A 19,869-nucleotide genomic window follows, 5' to 3' on the forward strand; every position below is an offset into this window, starting at 1 on the left:
CGCGAGTGAGTGACAAGAGGCAGACTAATGATAAGCTTTATAAGTTTTGATAGTTTTTTACGGCCTTCTCGCGAGCGCCGCCGAGCTGCAAAGAGAACAATGTGCCTTTGAGACGCGCTGGATCGTTCGCTCGCTCGCTCGCTCGCTCGCTCGCTCGCTCGCTGCACCCACCCGGCTTGCCAGGCAGGCAGGCAGCCGCGCGCGTCCTTCCGCCTGCCGCCGCACATGCTTTACTGCCGACGATAAAGCATTTTAGTGCAAAATAAATTGGGATCGTATTGAAATGCTGGCACTATATATGTCACGGAAGACATACAGTTATTTTTTAGCAAAGCTGGGGGCATAGTTTATCATCATGCGGCTGCCTAGATGGGTCTGTTCCACATCATTGGCTCCTCTTGCTTAGTTAGATTGTGAAGGTCAGAGTTCTCAAGCCGTTTATGGCTGTTTAACTTTGGAGAATTATCACATGGCCATCGTTTGGCTTGATATACTGCACTGCTCCAACCCACCTCAGCATTGTTCAGTCCAAAGCCATTATTTGGACCCAGAGGACGGAAAGGGGATGGCCTCACAATGTGATATTTGCACGCATGGCCCGCTTGCTATTGCAAAATAAAATCCATGCTTTTTTTTTTTTAGAAAATTGACACCACGAGAGGGCAAATTTAAATGTTTTATATTTTGCGCTTAATTATTAAAAGTGATGGAATTGGCCAGAGGTATACACACATGCACAAAGAGAGACGTCAGTATGTGGGAGGGTATGAACAAGTGCCTTCAGCAATATTGGAGGGGGGGTTCTTTGCTCAAGGGCACCGCAGTCGTACTTGGGAAGCAAACTGGCAACTCTCCAGCAACCAGTCCCAATTTCCATATTTTGGTCTGAAGCAAGATCCCCCCTCCCCGAGGCCCAACTACTGCGATCGGTTATTCTGAAATATTGAACTGTATGCAAAACGGGAAACAACGTTAACATGGTGTCACTTATGCTCGCCTTTGTGAAGATCCTTGACAGCCATTTAGTGCTTGCAGTCGGTTTAGTCTTTAATGCCACTCCCATTTGTATAAAAGTAGCAACAAGGTACAAAGTGTTATCTCGACCCAAGGTTCTCTACTCTGGACATTTCCCAAAACTGCAAATGCAAACTTTAAGGGTGAGAACATGTTCTTCCATTTTGTAGTAAAACTATTTGGTGTTAATTACATCACTGCGTTTGAAAACTTTCCAAACATAATTAGCCCTCCCGAAGTTAATGGAATTGTGTATGGTAGCGCACGACGGGGAAATTAGCATAAGAAAGGATTTGAAAGTTCTCCACTTGAAACCTTGAGGGGGAGAAGGCTTCTCCCTGAAACGGCAAGGTGACATTTTATTTCAAACTGTTGGCTGTTAATTGATGCTCTGCTGATTAAAGCGGATTTTATGGAGACGACCAGGGGGGCTGCGTTTGCAGGCATGGATTGCAGCAGAGTTACGAGGCCCCACGTCTTCACTCGGGTTGCATCAGAGAGCCACGTTCTTGCAGAAAAGAGAAAAAAAAAAAAAAAAAAACGCAAAGTTGGCGAGGACAAAAAGCTGCCGCTGTTTGTACATCGGAATAATCATTTGAATGGCAGTTGAAGAACTAATATTTGAACTGCGGCGCTAACTAAATGAGCGGGCGTGCTGTACTACACTGGCGACATGTAAATTATGACATTAAATCCTTTGTGAACAATCCATATCATTAATCACCACCGTGTATTTGTTTGAGCAAAGCAGACTCATAATTCAAATGCGCCTGGTGATTTATTGATGGGAGTGTGCAATTGATAAAATGCCAGGAAGGAGCAATCTTTTAAAGCACCTCATACGAAAAAAAAAAGAAACCCTCTTTGTCAGAATAACCAACACAATCTGCATAATTTACATTACTTACTTAGAAGTGTACATCTCAGCCTTAAAGAAGTTTGTTTTCTCCTGTTTGTGCCTATTAGCAACAAATTAATTAATCCACCATGCAAATCCTCATTAAGCCACCAGCTATATATTAATACACTGTTCTTTTTGTTTCCCAGAATACAAAAAGGAAGTACAACGGAAGCGCTGTTGTTTCCACAGTGTAATTGTGTCGCTACCCCCGCGCATATTTTTTTTTTCCCCCCCCCCCCACCACCCCGATGCAGTTTGTCTAATTTATTGATCTGCCACTAGGGGGCGAGGAGTTCCTCCCAGGGCTTCTTAGCATGGCAGCAATAATATGGAGCCATAAAGTACTGATGAGGTGGCTCAGTGAATATTTATGAAGGGTCCTGCATTGGATTGGCTCTTCATTCCAAAGGCTCTCAGTGGGCTTTATAGCCCATGTATAACGACACATCCCAGAGCACCAATCATATCATTACCAACTTGAGTGTTCAATTCAACTCCATTTCCCTGCGCCTTTCTGATCCTCCATCCATCAATGGTGTGAAAAAGCCCAGCTCCTCCATTTAATATTGTTTGTTTTGTTGTTTGTCAACACAACAGAAGGAGATGTGCTTTTTCTAAAGCTCAGTGTTAAAGAGGCACCCCCCCCCCCAGAAGAATCCACACAGCGTTGCCATGGAAACAATTGATGTGCAAATGCTTTCATTTAAATATTTTTAAGAGGATCAGCGCAGATTACGCCAAAGTTTGACAGAGATAATTCGACGGCTTGTGTAGCAGCTTTGTTCGGGGAGACCATCATTCAAGGCACGTCAGACCACCTTCACAAGCCACATAGACTTTTTAATGAAGTTTACTTTGAGAAAATAGGCCAAAGCTCGCACTTCTTTGCCGTACGAAGGAAATTGACGCCCGTTTAATATTTGAAGTCCCGCGAGGCTTGCTCAACATTGCCGCTTCCTCGTGAAAAGGAAAAAAGTTTGAGTTAACACGCTGGCTAATTCCATTTAACTACTCGCGGAAAAGAAAAGGAGGAGGAGAAGGAAAAAAAAGTGCCAACAAGCCATTATGGTGGCATCCAGCGGATATATTTGCTCTTTTTCCTGCATTATAGATAAATGCACCATGGAGACCCCCCAGTATTTGGGACAAGGGAGAGGAGCTTAAATATTTATGCCTAAGCCTCTGGAGCCCCACTATTAGCAGTAAAATGTTTTACTTTCTGGGCCTGTCACTCTGCTCGGGCTGCCATTAAGAACGACGCTGACAGGGACCTCCGGGTCAAACACTTTGAGGCAACAAAAGAGCCCGATGTGAGACCCAAATTACTTCTGTGTCATTGCTGGACAATATTTTCTCTCCGCAGCATTCCTTCGTCTGTTAACGCCGTGACCCCGTGCGCTGCGGATGGAAAGATTTGTTTGTCTACAACACCGGGCTATGGAGATGAGGAGAAGTTCATGGACAATGTTCCCGTTCGACCCCCCGCTGGCGGCAAAGCTCCCCTCCCTCCGTTTTGTTGGGCTTTGTGGAAAAAGTTGATCAAAACAGCTTGTAAATGGAGACGGCCAGTTGAAAATGAACATGTTGGGGTGGAGCAGTGAAGCGGGAAATCCAAATATACAAGACCTCAAAGAAAAGTGGCAAAGACAGAAAAGACGTGGATGGAGGGAGGATAGTGTTATTTCCCAAAAGTGCAGCTCAACTTTTTTTCTTTCATAGTCATCAAGACGACTTTTTTATTATCGTTTCTCAGTTATGAATGCATAAAAAATGTATCATATACTGATAACATTTTCACGACCGCTCTAAATATTGCAAAAAAATAAAATACTGTAATTTGCATGCCAGGCCACTAGTTGGCAATGTGACTTCTCGAAATGCTGACCAATTGAGTTGGCCTTGAGACGTCAACATTTCACTTTAAAAATATTCATTTAACTTCATATTCCATTCGTAAAATAAAAGGTATGATAAAAATAAAATAAAAGATGCATAAAAATAATAAGAGATATGATAAAAATCAAATCAAAGATAAATAAACAAATATATAATAAAAAAATATATGATATAATAAAAAAGATATAATTAAAAAAAGTTAGAAATACATAATGGATACTGGCAGTTCCAAGACATGCAAAATGTTCAATATAATTTTGAAAATAGAATGCACACGTTAAAATCAATTCAAATAACTTTCTCATCAACAATGAAACTCGACTGGACACGCAAACATACACTTTACTGGGGGGGGGGGGTGCACACACACTAATCACAAAGTTCACATGACCTACTCGTGCGTGGCGTCACCCAAAAATTCAACAGTAGAAGCCTCACATTCAGAGCGCTAAAGAGTTACATTGCAAACACCATCGGAAAAGACTGGCAAAGAAATAGGCAGGCAGGGGGAGCTTCAAATCCCCTCTCTCCCCTAAGTGGGTGGTCCTCTTTTTTTTTTTTACTGTGGGTAACCGTGCAGTCGCCAGGCATTTGCACGGAGGTTTTGGAGGAGGACCGGCTCTCCAGACGCAACATTCAGCATCCCCGGCCGGAGCCATACATCCACACAGAATGAGATTCATGCTACACTGACTTTATTTAAGCCAGCAGTCCTGGCAGCGGCGGCGCTAAATGACAGCCGGTCCCGGGCTCCCTTTTCTCTGGATTAAAGGATGATTCAAGAGAGCTCGACAGAAAAGGCCCAAGAAAGAATTCATTCAGGGAGAAAGAAGTTGATCTGAAAAAGTAACTGAGACTCGCCAAAGTGTTTTGAACACAGTGTGAACATGTGCATTGACAGAGAAAGACACCGTCACCCCCCACCCGCAAAGTTTTTTACTCAGCCTTTCCCAATTTTAGAGATTTCACATATTAAATAATGATCGTAACTATTTCCTCCTATCAACGTAACTGTTGCGCAAAAACTACATTTGTTGTGGTCGTTCAACAACAACAAAAAAGAAGACACGCACAAATAATTGTACATTTACGTCTTTGAAATGACAACAATGACAAGCATGCACATGGTTAGAAAAGTGGGCCGTCATTAGTGTCATAGCCGCTATTTGAGTAAGCACCGGGGCCAGAGAATGCAAATTCCGCCTCCGAGCCAAGCACGGGAACTGTTGAAGTTGCCCCCACATGTCATACATTTCAATGATTTCAAAGAGAGCCCCAATTAAAAGCTACAAACACGTCTTTGGAATGCGAACTAACGCAATTAAAAGTTCTCGGCCAGTGTATTAGAGGAATAAGTTGTGAATTAGCACCGGCAATACACAAGGTTGTGTTCACCGGCGAAGCCTTTCACTCCGTTTAAGAAGCCGAGGGCTTTTTTGAAGTCGCCCGCTCTTCTTTCTTTCTCCCAGAAAAGAAGATTGAGTCGGCCTAATCTGCTCCTTGTACATTTGAATGTCCTCTGCAAAGAGCTCATCCTGGTGGCTTGATAAAGGCCCAGGTGCAAAGACAGTGGCCATGCCTAACTTTGTCTCTGTGGGGGCTGTAAATCATGTGCGGGGGGGCGGGGCGGGCGGGGTTGAAGCCCAGCCTTTGAAGATTCAAGCCTGCTTTCCCTGCTGATTTGTGGCCGCCAGGGCAAGCCCCTTCCAGCGAGCGCGAGAGGCGGCCTCATAACTCGCTCATATGCTGCATGGAGGACCCTCCATCACGCCGCACGCACAAGACGCAAAGAGGAGCGCGACTCCTGACTGTCAGGGGTCAAGTGGGAGAAAAACTTGTTGACATGGCTTCTATTTGGTCACAGTGGAAATGTCAATAAAGTTGTTTAACCGGCTCTCGTGGGGAAAATAGATTCGGACAGCAAATACGTTTGATTTGGTAAACTGTGTTTTTATTTTATAATTTTGTATTTTTTTACGAACCTTATAAACACATTTGATTTTATATATTTAAGGATACACGGTTGTGGTATAGATTTATGTGCAATAAATAATGAGACTACTGTTATTTGCCAGTTGCACAATTATTTGAAGAGCCATAATCGCTCAATTTAATCGGCATACCGATTAATCGCTAATTGGTATTAATTGGTATTTGTGCTGGTTAGTTCAGATTCATTCTACAAAAGCAGATTTTTTTTACGCCAGGTTTTATATTGGATCCAGAGATGCAATAATCGATCAATGAATCGACAACTTTTTGGATAATTGAGTAATCCTTTAGACGCTAATTTAAAATTCCTAAATCCTCGGAAAATCTGCCTCTCGACAGTAAATATTCTCAGATTTCTGTAAAAACAATTAATTTAATCATGAATACATGACTAAAATGATGTTTACCTACAATCGTATTTGATTCGCATTTCTACTTAATATGGCTTTATTTCAAAACCCTCAATTTACTCGCCTGGAGAATCTCATTCCTCCTGTCATGAACTAAATCTTAAAAAGCCTTCCATTTAAATAACATTGCGTGACGACAAGCCCAGGTCCAAAGTCTCCCACTCTTCTTCTCCGGCGCAATCTAATGACGTCTAAGAAAAGGAAATTAGCCGAGCATTGCGCGCTCTCTTTGACAAACAGAGTCATTAAAGGTTGGCCGACCGAAGCCATGATGCCCTGTAAAGCTCAGAGCGTCACGCAAGCCTGCATTGACTTGTTTGTCATTTAGATCCTTATTTACACTTGTTTGTCAGCGACAGGCTGGAAGCACAGCAGTGGCTTCCTCCACGGGCCCGATAACAATAAGCAGCCAACGAGGCATTTGGCCTGGGCCCTGCCCCGTCCGTCCGTCTGTCTTCAGGAGAGCGAGAAGACGGGGTTAACTGCAACGTGAATCACGCTCGCCACCACCGAAAGCGATTTGATTTCAGGCCCCAATTTGCACACTTTCAAGTTATTATCGTCAAACAGCCTCAAAGGCAAAAAGTGTGGTTTTCTACTTTGCAGAGATGGTTGGGTTGCAGATGATTCCTAAAGTTCTGCTTTTGGCTCTTACATGGCGTTTCATCATCCTGTGCGAACAAAATGAAAAAGTAGAAAGGAGTGACTGCTTTTTTTTTTTAACGCCTCATCAAAAAAAAAAAAAAACGTATTCAAAAATCGGATTTTTTTTTTTAAGGAGCAACTTTTGTGAACCAATACCTCATTTAGTAGAAATATTGGATGATTATTTTCGTCGTTGTTTTTCAAGACGCAAAGACAGTGCCTGAAAGTAAAAAGTACATCCCCCCATCGTAATTGAGATTAGCAACAAGTGCACCGTAGCATCGAGGTGCACAAAAATAACAGTTGTGTTATCTGAAGCCTGTGTGGGTGTATGCACCCATTGTAGCCGTCTTTTTTTTTTTTTTTTTGTCTGGTGACTTCCTGAGAAGACAAGCAGCATGTACGGAGGTATCAGCAGCTGCATACTACGTGTCTCTGATCCGGGCAGCTATTGACTTCCTGAGATTTGAATTAATTACTTGCTTCACAAGAGAAACTGGATTGCCGAGGGAACCCCCTAAGAAGTCCACTCATTCTAAGAAAACTGCCCCATGGACTTGCAGATGGTTTCACTGAGATGTGCTTTCCCATAGAGAACAATTACACCGGGGGATTGTGGCACCGGCATCAACCTGCTGCACGCGGTCTCCATTCTGAAATTCTCAAAACAGCCATAGGGGAGGTTTGTGACTTAACATAAATTAGACCACCAGGGAACGGGACAATCTGAAGTGGCTGGCGGAAAGGCGAAATTGCAGATAAACGCGCCGTGCTCACTGCAACTACTGTGCAAGAAATAGAGACTTATATTGGTTGATTTGAACTAGCGGCTAAATGCTAACTGGCTGGGAAATTTAATACCGTACAATTGAAGAGCCTTTGTTTGAATAAATCAAGAGATGGCAACTTTTGAAAGAAATGTTTGAGCAGATGATTGGCAATAAAAGGAGTCTGATGGATTGATTCAGGTAAAGTTGAGAAGGATGAATCGGCTTTGCTACGAGGTGAGAGAATCGTAAATTACTCAGAAGTATCAGTTTACCGGAGTACTCCATTATTATATTGACACTGCTCAGACAAGGACGTTTCGGACACTCGACATGCAAAGATGGTTCTTAAATAAATGTCTCTGTTAATAGACCTCAATAGTGTGTTTTTCTGAATTGTTTTTCTTTTTTTAATTGCCATTTTGGATGTTGGTTTACTTTTTTTCCCATAAACTAAAAAAACGCAAATAATTGAATTGTCAGGTAAACTTTTGCATTGTTACAATCAATCGGACAGCATGTTGGCGAGGAGAACCAAAGCCACAATGCGAGACATTAATGAAGTATAGAAACAATTACGGCGGAGACTGAAAAGGGATTAAAGTTGCCGTAGCGTTTGTATTGCGCTTGCTTTCAATTGGCCGGGGTCTTGTGTTGGGGTCTTGTTAGTGCCAGCGGCGCCGGTTCTTCCAAGTAAAGAGCACACTTGAGCTGTGATGAAGGATTCAGGAACGTAGAGTTTACCGGTGGCTGCTAATTAACCCCACATTGTGCTGGCTAACAAAGACACAAAGGAACAAAGAGGAATTTCAATGCGAGAGATCATCACAATCACAATGAGCGCAACGCTTGGATCATGCACTTAATCGGGATTTTCACACCAGCCATGACAACGTGAGATTGGATCAAAGACAGATGAAGTCCAATTAACAAAACAATGTCACCTTGTTATGCAATAACAAACAGCCATCTGGGACGCTTCTCAATCAAGTGTTTGGAGTGAAGAGGCAAGAGAAACTTTGACAAGATGTCGTCGGACAGTAGGGGAAAAAAAGGAGTTGGGATCTCAAAAGAGGAAATGGACTCTGATCTGGGCTGCCTCTTCTTCTGTCCCACCGGCTGAATGGCAATTACCGTCAACTTCCTATCCAGCGCAGCACCCGAACGCCCGCCCGGCCCCTCTGAGGACCCGGCAAGTTACCCCTCGGGGTGAAACGGGAGCTGTCAAAACTCACACCTCATTGCTCCAGCTACTGCCCCACGGGGGCTATCGCTGCGCAACTCCCGCTAATCAGCTCCTACGCAGTAACTGGCCCCAAGTGGATGAAGCCCCGCCCCCCCCTCCGACCTTTCACCTCTGCTACTCGGCCCACCTTTGAAGTCCAGCGCAAGTGTTAGTTTACGACCCCAAGATAAGATCTCAAGAAGCGGTGAAGAATTAGCTTCTTGTCGTACGTTTGAAAGGGGAAACAACGACGTGATAGAATCCACAGAATCTGTTACAGTTGTAACACGTCAGAGCTAAAGCAGTTGAGAAGGAAAAACACTGTCGTGGCAAATCTCTTAAGTACCTTCATTAACGCCGCTTGTTTGTCTCAACTGGCTTCTCACACCCGAGTTGTGCACCAACAAGCATTTGGTCAGCGCCGACAGCAAGGGCGACCTTCGCGACCTCGAATGACATCTGTGAAGCTAGCACGAATGCCGTTCGTGGCGCAAACGAATGAAACGGCGGAAGGCTTGCGAGAGACACGTCAGATGTCGTAGCTGCAGGTTGTCAAGGCTGAAGTTTGACGATGCCGTTCTATTAGTTTTGTCTCACCTTGTCTCGACCCGCCCGTGACGCAGGTGAGACAGGAACAAGAGGCGTAACAAAAATCCACGCATGGAGTCAAAACGGGATTACGGGCGGGGGAGCGCGGCTGGCCTTGTGAACTCGTCGTATTTCACTGGAGTCTGCTTGTATTGTTAAAAGTTGACCCCTCCGGTTAAGGGTTTTCTAAACTTTTTAACTTGCAGTCTACACCTCCGTTCATCAGTACAGTGAAATTTAGGATTTTTTTTTCGTCCTCAATTTGTGTAAAAAAAAAAACACTTGCTGATCTGAATGTCATTCGACATGGTTTTCTTTACCTTTAGTATCGGTGGCTGGTATCGGCAGCCTCTACAATACCTAAAAACTATTGCCGGTATTGTCTATTTGTACTCGTCCATTGCTATTAAAATGAGGAATAATTAAAAATATAAAAATAAATTAAAAAAAAAAGATGTTACTATATGGAATTTATTCATATAACGAAATTTTAGATCCTCTTAACCCAGGCCAAAATGAATATTTTTAGTTCTCTAAAACTGTGAAATTATAGATTAACATGTTTTGAAGATGGAGGAAGTGTGCAAGACACCAAACCTAGTCAAAAATGAGAATATCCACCAAGTCCGAATCTCTTACGACGTCCACTTTCTGCTGCTGCTGTGGACTTTTGCCACCCGCTGACATAATTTGTTTCACAGTCACCAGCCAGCAGCATGAATCACATGTTGACACTCTAATTTCATGCACACACGGGTGTTTGGCTGAGCCAGCCTCGGAAAGGAACCCTGCCCTGCCCTGCCTCTCCCGCTTCACCTGCCCTTCGCTCTCCCTCACTGTCATGTAACGTAGTTCGTCAAAAAAAAAACATGTAGCAGCATAGTCAGTCGCAAACGGAGGCAAAGCGGTTGCTCCATTCTATCTATCTATCTATCATAAACCACTGAACCTGTTTACACGGCTTCAAGGGAAAATATTTGGTTAAGTAAAAAAAGCTTGCAAGAAATTAAAACAGCCAGCAGGCATGTTTCAAAATGTCAAAGTCCTGCCCAAACTTGACACATTAGTGTTTAGTGTCCATCTGTGATGACTTTCGCAACCCCCCCCCCCCCTTGCTGTCGGTGGATGTCCTCATTCTGTCAGCATCAAGCGTGAACTATTTTTCAACTCTGGTGACCAGCAGGTAAATATAAACATGTATGTTGAAGGGAGAGGGAGGACTGGCAAATCCCCCTTTTGAAACAAATGTGACATTCTTCCTTTTGGCGTGAGCATAAATCCACAAGATAAACCCATAAACAAATAAGTTGTTTGCGAGAGCCAGACAACGGGCAGGTTTTACCAAACACTCACATCCTCTTGACAAATAGCCAAACAATAAACACATAGTAAATAACAACAGCCCCGTCTGTATCAGTTCCCCCGTACTTGAGGTTAAGTTGAGTTTATTGCAGAGGCCACCGCCCGTGTGCATTAAGCAAATCATAAATTATACATGCTAATTACCTTGGGCCTCCACTTTAATGAATTATTTTAATTAAACGACAACGCCGGGGTTTTTGCATGCGGTCTATATTTCATCCCGCGCTGGAGATGACCTTCGTCGTTGTCTAAGTGGAACATAGTGGAGCAACAAGGACAATGCCAACAACACTGGTGGGGGATTATCAAATTAAAAGTTGCGGCAGGAGTTGATTTTTGCTTTTGCACACAGTAAAGGACGTGAGAAAGGGAAATGGGTCAAAGCCATTTTGGTCTGGATGTGCCTATTTATTTATTTTGAGCAAAGTAATTCTAATGAAATTTAACTGCATTTTTTTCCTCCTTCACACCTGGTTCTTCACAATTTTCATCACTGAAATAAAATGTTCTCCATATTTTCATTCTCCAAGATTTATTTTTTTTAAATGTCAAAATTTTGAACATGTAGCCACTATTTTATTTCTTCCTAATAAATGTGTAGTTTATGTGTGTGTGTGTATATATATATATATATATATATATATATATATATATATATATATATATATATATATATATATATATATATATACACACACATATATATAAATTTAATTTAATTTAATACATTTCTTTTTGCTAAATATATAATGAAAATAAAAACTTGCTGTTTGAATTCAAAATATACACAAATCCTGAGAGTAAAAAAAAGTTATATTTCTAAAAAAAATGTCGTATGTTAGATAATGTTATTGCATTCACTAATAGTTAGGTATTTATTATTATTGGTATTATTATTTCAAAAATAAAAGCTTGTAAGGTATTGTCCCAGTTCCAGCATTAGCAATCAATCAGGACCTAATGTTGCCCACACAACACAAAAGTGAGAAGAAAAAAAACTGACACTGTTGTACAAACAGTCCATGGGGGAGGGGGTAGATTTAAATTCCAAAAGGGTCTCGCAAGCTCGTTTCCTAGTTCCCCAGTCAGCAATGTGTTTGTGAAAAAAATCTGTCTTTTTGTCTTGCTGAAAAAGGCTAAATCTACATTGGTGGCCCAGTTGAAGTTTGCTATTCTTTGCACTTTCAATCCGAGTGAATGAAGCAGAATGAAGTGGCCCGATCGCCTTTATTTGATCTAGTCCATTGCATAAAGTGACGGAATGTATTTGTTTAATGCCCCACGATGGACTGACGATCCCTCATTTGAAATAACGCAGAAAAAAATCGAATTTAATAAATAAAAGGAGATCGCGTTTGGTTCAATTTAAAAATAAAATGCGCACAAGCGTAATTGAAGAAGAAAAAATGTGCGTGCATCATTTCCGCAAAATGTCACATTAGCGGGTGTTAAACGTGCTGCAAATCCGGAGCGCAGATTGCGTGTTTAAATGTTTGTTGTTAGCGTTTTTTTTTTTAGCGCCGCGCAGCTTGATGAATGAGCACACTTGTCTGCGCTGTGGCCATGCCATGGCCGCACCGTGCATTCTAATGGAGAGCACAAATCATGCCTGTCTGCTGCTTCGAGGAAAAAAAAAAAAGAAAAAAAAAAGTCTCCCACTCCCAAATCATACAGGTTGCGATCTCACTTAAGCACACGAATTATTATTACTCTTTAAAAATAATAATTATTATTATTAATATTAAGCAGGCAAATTGTTCGTTTCAATCCGTGACTATCAATTAAATACAACGACAATGATAATAATAATAACAAACATTTTGATTGTTTACGTCACTTTTAATGAGAAAATATTTGGATGACCTTTTTTTTTCCAATTCGTTGCAGAATGTTTGCACACTTCAAAAGCACGCATGCTTGCAAAACATAAAGAAAGGAAATAATAATAACATGAACGTTAACACTTTTTTTTTTTGTTTGGAATGCATGCTTCACTTTTAAAAGAAAACGTACAAATTTACAGCAACTGATCCACGTGGTCACCACAGCCTTTTTAAATTAAATGCTTCACAGAACACATTTTTTTTCTGGAAAATATATTTCTAAAACGTAGAACTAAAAAGTGCATTTGACAACATATCCGTTTCAGTTATTTGCAATATTCACATCTTGCATTTTTGAGCACGTCACGTAGACTTTTCGATATTGGAATGGTTTTCTCTTTTTGGAGTTTTTCCGTTTTTTTTTTTTAAACAGGGAAATCGAACCTATTTGGTGTACCCTGGCCCATCACTCTATTTTTTTTTTTTTTTAGAGGAAAGCGTCAGTGTCATCTCAGCCGCACAGAAAAGTGTGCAAAAGTTTTGCGAGTATAAAACGGAAACGTCCTCATGAGGGGCCTTACAAAAAATTCCGCCTTCAACACGTTAATGTGAACTTTTCAAATAATTTATACTTTCTTGAAGAGCAATAAGAGATTCTGTGCTGATTTTTTTTTTTGTTTGTTTTTCAGGACACGGTTTAAAGCGACACATTCAACATATACTACACGAGTGAATCAATAAACAACTCGCCTTGAATAGAGTCCGACGTATGACACAGACATATAAACTTTGGGTTCGCTACCAGCAGTTCGTTTTGTCTGACGGGTGGCGAGGCTCCATTTGGTCAGTGCACGGCCACCGACTGGAGCGTGGCCGGGCTGGTGAGCGTCTCGCTGGGGGTGGCGGGGCTGCTTTGGCTGGTGGCAGTCTGTGGGGAGGTCGGGCTCAGGGACTGCGGCGAGTTGGATAGGAAAGCGGGCAGGTGGTGCGGGAGCGCCGAGAAGCCGGCCATGGAGGTGGGCGTGGGCTTAATGGGCACCGGGATGGCCGGTAGAGTCTGCGCCCCGTGACACAGCGACTTTATGGGCACACCGTAGGCGCTGTAGTCGCTCGGCGCCATGGAGATGGGCGCCGCCGTGTCCATCACGCCGCTGTTGTACATGTGCGGCCAGGCCGTGGTGAGCTGGTTGTGCAGCGGGTAGCCGGCCGACATGGACTGCATGGTGGAGAAGGCCAAGCTCCCGGGGACTTTATACTCTCTGGCGATGATGTTCTCGATCGCGAACGGGTGCTTGAAGGTGGAAGTCTGGGACACGCCCAAGTTGTAGGTGGACATCTGGGGCAGGTGCGTGCCGGTGGCCGCCTGCAGCGCGCTCAGCCGCAGCTTGGCCTGCTGCTGCAGGTAGTGGGCGGCGTCGGACTGCTTGCTGGGGGCCAGGTGGTCGGAAGCGCCCAGCACCTTGAAGCGTTTGCGACGTCTCAAGAAACTGCCGTTTTCGAACATGTCCCCGCAGCTGGGGTGCAGCGCCCAGAAGCTGCCTTTGCCCGGCTGGTCGGGGCGCCGGGGGATTTTGATGAAGCAGTCGTTGAAGGACAAGTTGTGCCTCAGCGAGTTCTGCCACCGCTGCGTATTTTCTCGGTAGTAAGGGAAGCGATCCATGATGAACTTGTAGATTTCACTCAACGGGAGCATCTTCTCCGGGCAGCTCTGGATGGCCATGGCCGTCAGAGAGATGTACGAATACGGCGGCTTCTGGTCGCTGTACGTGTTTCTCCCCGGACGAGGCATCCTTCGATATAGTTTTCAACCCCCGCCCCCGAAAAAAACACGCGCGCGCAAAAAAAAAACAAGTAGTCACCCTTAATTCCGTGGTGCGAGTTTCTTCATGCAGGAGTTGTTTTCCCAGCCTGTGCGCCGACACATCTAAGGCTTTGCTTGGACGTCTTTTCTCGGCTAGTCCCGCTAGAGGAGCTCACAAGACTTCATCGGGGCGTCCCGGACTAAGTGGATGATGCCTCCATGGCCCTCCTCGAACCATCTGATAGTTTTATGTAGTGACATGAGCAGAAAAGACCCCCGCCGAGGCGCTTCCATTAATGTGCCACCTCTTTGCTATCACATGACAATTGCCATGGGAGGAGGAGGAGGAGGAGGTGGTGGAGAGGGAGCAGGAGGAGGCGGAGGCGGGAGGGAGGAAGGCATAATCTGGTTTCATTTACACCTATTTACATGGACACCTTGGGCCAATGGAAATCATTTCCATTTGAAGACAGAAAAAAGGGTGAAAAGGCTCGGCAGCCGGAATTGAACTGCGATGGCACTCGGTGTGTGGAGGTATGCGCGCTTACGCTTGATACTTGCACAAATATTTCACAGAAAATTGCAACTGTATTTTTATCAGCGGAAATGAGCGTGTATTGTTGATTAAAAATGCGTATTAATGTTTTTTAATTGTGCGATATTAAATAAATACATGTAAAAAAAATCCCAATATTAAAATAACGGTTAAACACGTTTTATTTTCTTAACGGATTAACACATTGCTCCATTGTTGACCAAAATGCGCAGTAAACATGTTGTAGGAAGTGGACGCTATGAAAACATTCCAACACAATGCAAACAATGCTGTTCAAACTCCAACTTCATGAGGCAATCAGCCCCTTTGTGTTTATGGAAAGCAGACTGAGGAGTACTTCAGGAATGCAAATAAACCCTTGAAGATGGTGTGGTGGAAAACTGTATAAAATATCCATAAGTCAATTATATGAATGTGAAACCCAAATGGGAAGCCTATTTTGAACGACTGCTATTCAAGCTTTTTTTTCCTTTTTTTTTTCCCTGGCCATGCAGGGCCACCTTTCCGCTTGGAGGGTTCGCAATGGCGAAGACCACACACACGCACACGCAGATTTGCTCATAATTTATGCTAATTCCAAAACCTCACCCTCCCTCCCCACCGCCGCCACCCCAATAAATCCACAATGCGCCCCATCACCAGTCTGACGGATTACAGAAAAGAATCGCATTGCGGGGGACATTTTGGGCAAAAAAGAAAAAGACAAGAAAAAAAAAAGAAGCAGAAGCTGCCCATGGAAGAGCATCTTCTCAGCTCAAAGATCATTTAGGGGTGAAATATAATAAAGTAAATTGTTTTGATAATTTTGCAAGACTTTTAGAAAGGCCTATTTAAAAAAATTTTTGTAACAACGCGTTTTTTCTTTTCTTTTCAGGGGGAGACCCTTCCCCTGCAGAGTGGCTTTTAACACCTGTCAGTTCCTATTAATGTTCAGCCCAAAAGGTTTTGTGCAAAAGGAAGTGCGGATAATGACAACACATCGCCATGGATAAACAACTTTTGACACCCATTCATTCGTGCATTAACCAAAACTATAAAAAGAAGGCTTTTTATTGTGTTTAATTCACGCGCGTAAAAGTCAATCACATCATCTGGAATTTACGCTCATTTTCTTCTCCAAATGTTGTAAATGCCACGTGTGCTTTAACGCGCCGTTCTTCTTCAACGCATATTAGCTTAATTGACATCATCCATCTTCGTCTATTTTATTTGTTATGTGCAGTTAAAAAAAAAAAAGCGCCGTGAGGATTTTTTTATTTTTATTTTGTTCATGTCACGCACGAAATGTGTGGTTCCATGTTGATGAGGTATCAGTCCAGTGCGCCCAGTGAAAATACCACCATGACTCGGAGTGTGAATGGGCTCTCTTAGCTTCACCCAAACTCGCGAGTTCAAGCAGCAGTAGATCAAGTCTGCACTATGTTTGGTCATTTGTAGAAAAAGCCGAACAAAGGTTGGGATAAGCCAAATTGCATTGCACTTGTGAACCGTGCCTCAGTCTGAAGTATCCTTTAGAAGCAATAGAGGGGGGGGTGGTACACCCAAGAACAATTTTGTGCGAGGTTTAAAAAAAAAAAAAAAAAAAAAGGGAGGCAAAACAAAGGGCACTCTCTGCAACATCTTAAAGTAGAGTAGTGAGGCGTGACATTCCCAGGGTGACCAGACACAATAGCCGAGGTCACGGGGATGAAAAAGAGAATCAAACAGCCACTTTCACACGTCTGCCCTCCTCCGCTGCGCTCCCCCCACCCCGAACACAATAGGAAACAAATGTTGTTAAAAGAGGATCGATGCCATTCATCCTAAAGCAGCGAATGATAGCCAAACAATATTGTCACACACTGAGGCCGCTTGAGATATGCTGCCACCCAGAGCCACGCAAGGGGTGGGAGGGAAAAGGGCATTTTTGGAAGGTTTCATAGCTCAGTAAACATTCATAAATGCAATAGTTTCCGGGAATGGCAATTTGGAGGTGATGCGTTAATTATTTGAGGACATTTTTACCTAATGAATTGTTTTTCTTAATGCAAAATTAGACGTGTTAAACGTGCAGCATTCTCATCCATTTATTTTATTTGATTATGTACATTTATATATTTAAACCGTGCTCGATATAAATGTTTGATTGTTGCAAAACCACAATTTAGAAAAAAAAAACGATATATTAAAAAGACAATTTTTCTTTGCAGGACTGAGGATTTCAAAAGATTTATCACAGCTTGTGCATTAGTGTGAGAACGAGCAAGCGAAAACAATTTCCAAGTCAACCAATAGGTCCGCGCCACTAATTAAGTCCGCGGTGATTTCAGCCCCCCCGGAGATGTTTTACGGTGCAATTAAGGACGCTCTGATGGCAAGGTATGAATATTCAGCAGAATGACAATTAATTAGCAGGCGGAGGGTCCTCGTAAGGACCTCCTCAATGCCAAAATTAGCCCATGTGACGGGACACTCGCGCGCGCGCACGCTTCAAGGCCATCCTCCTTACTGGCTAAATATATGCGGCGGGCGGGCGTGGAGCGCTGCATGCGTGGAAGTCTCATCTGGACGAATGCGACATTTTGTGCACGTTTTCTTTTTTTTAATTTGTATTTGTGATCAAACAGGGCATATATAGTGTAAAGTGTTCCGTGCCACTCCATTAGTTGTTTTGTGCGCGTACCTGGAAAAAGACCTCGGGGCTTTCAGAGCATATGCTCGGATTATGCTTAATGGTCTAATTACATAAATTAGGCATTCATTATACGCTACATCATCTGTAACAGATATCTCAATTGCGCGGAGGCGGGAACGTCTAATTCAATTTGTACTAGAGCGCTTTCGTCCAATTCAATGTTTGGGAAGAAAGAGGCAGTTATTTATCGTGTGTCTTTGAAAAAAATATTTGTTTGCAATATTTTTAAAATTGTTAAAATACCATACAAGGAAAGACATGCATTTGAAGTAGCAGTTTCACTTTATGGCCATGAGATGGTGACAACCGCGAGTGTTAAACAGGTTTAACGTATTTATTGATGTATCTATCTCGCCACGATTTATTGTGACAGTCAGATTATTTATATCTTTGTGTTTTATTTCTTGTGGATGTCATTTGGAATAATTGGGTTACTTTACAGCTAGATGATCGTCAAAATATTGCAATATATTTTCTACCAATGCAAATTGTATGAATAAAGTCGGATTGTATTGTGCAAACCTATTGTCATTGTGAACATTATCTAAATGTGTGTGTGTGTTGTGTATGTGTGTGTGTTAGCCTCTCCTAGATCATTGACTCCATATGGTGAGAAACAGCAGGACTGATGAGCGCACTACCTGAGGTCCATGTTTGTGCTGCCGACTGGAACCAAAACAGAGACCCCCCGCGCACCCCTCAACCCAGCGCGCCATTCATTACAGACAAGACAGCAGCGCTCGCTCGCTGGCTCGCTCGCCCCGCTCATTTCATCATTTAGCTTTTTTTTTTTTTCCCCTAGCTTATTCTGACATGCGCTTGCCTAACAACAAATCATCCTATTAAACTACACATGATAGTTATCCGCTGACAGATAAGAGAAGAGAGGCAAAGAGGACGGCGAAAGCGAGGAGATGTAAATGGGGGAGGAAGAACGGAATAACAAGATGACACAGTCCATTTCAATGCGGCGAAGCAAACGCAGGAGGCCCTCATTAATATAGCGACGGCGTTTCATAACGCCCGGCGATAATTATCAAGCTTCCCGGCCACAGAGCTGGAAACGAGCGAATAATGCAACGAGGAGCCACGTTTCGATCATAATATATTAACAATAATCTCAACAGGAGAGTGAACTTTCACCGTGAAGCAGCCGGGCTATTATGCACAGGGTGGGGGGGGGAGGGAGGAAAAAGATATGAATTAAGCTCAGTCACAAAGCGTTAGATTTGGCAGAAGATAGAAATTAGATGGAGGGCTTTGAGCTGCACAGAGGAAGGGGATCACCGGATGAAATAATATTAATGGAAGGATAAAGACGACGGGAAAGCGGAACTACTGTGGGGAAACATCAAACGTGACATAAGACGTGAGGAGCACTAAATGGATTGATATGGTGGGTCACTTACAGTTTGACCTCTGGGGGTCAAAGTTGTGGGTTTAACCTCCAACCCCTCTTCTCTGTTGCACTCACTTTTCTATTATCTCTTCATCACTGTTATTAATGCTGGCAGAAAGCAGGTTACCACTTGACTGTTTACCCGGAATTAAGCCAAAGCTTTTTTTTTTTTTTTTTATTGACACTGGCGTTCATTAGGCCGCTTCTGCGAAGCCACAAACAAGTCACTCCTTTGGGGGTTAAACACATCAGGCAATTTTTTCTTTTTTTTTTTTTTGTGTTGCGGCTCGTGTTCATCCAGACCTTGGCGGTGATCGGAACACACTTAACCAACTGGGACCAAATGAGGGGCAATTTCCTTTCTGTCTTTCATCTTATACATGTGGGAAATAGATCGTCTCCAAGGATGGCTAACCAAGCCAAAGACCAGAACAACACAATACATAATAATAATAATAACAATATGAAAGGTGTTTGCGACGCTAGTAAACAAAAACACACGTCTGATGATGGGGACACCCACGGGGAAGGTTAACGCTCTACCTTCTATATCTATATTTTTTATTTCAAGTCTCGAAATTGTTTTGAAAAGTTTGTGCATTTATGTCCAGTTGGCTAAGTGAAAGCTGCTAGCAAGATTTGAACGTAGTCTCACTTCATTGAATTGTGCTTTTTCCATTATAGTAATTACAATAAAATACTTTGAGTACAAAACGCCACAAAAAGTCTCATGAGAAACAAATTGAACATGTTTGAATTTCGTTTCAAGGATAGCATCAGTACATCAATGAGCGCTAACAGTGACGAAGTGTCTCT

At 42.9% G+C, this 19,869-nt stretch overlaps 1 protein-coding gene and 1 long non-coding RNA gene across 10 annotated transcripts in view; both read right to left on the reverse strand.

Moving 5' to 3' along the window:
• The window catches only part of LOC148397036 (uncharacterized), a 58,524-nt gene that overhangs the window by 22,259 nt on the left and 16,396 nt on the right, over nucleotides 1-19,869 (reverse strand). The window lies entirely within an intron of this gene.
• On the reverse strand, nucleotides 12,603-14,741 carry foxb1a (forkhead box B1a). Its single transcript, XM_088379594.1, has one exon. The coding sequence runs from the start codon at nucleotides 14,410-14,412 to the stop codon at nucleotides 13,468-13,470; it is 945 nt and encodes a 314-aa protein (XP_088235720.1). The 5' UTR covers nucleotides 14,413-14,741; the 3' UTR covers nucleotides 12,603-13,467.

The sequence above is a fragment of the Syngnathus floridae genome, chromosome 6 (assembly GCF_059516105.1).
Source record: "Syngnathus floridae isolate MCC-2025c chromosome 6, RoL_Sflo_1.0, whole genome shotgun sequence".
Taxonomy (NCBI): Eukaryota; Metazoa; Chordata; class Actinopteri; order Syngnathiformes; family Syngnathidae; genus Syngnathus; species Syngnathus floridae.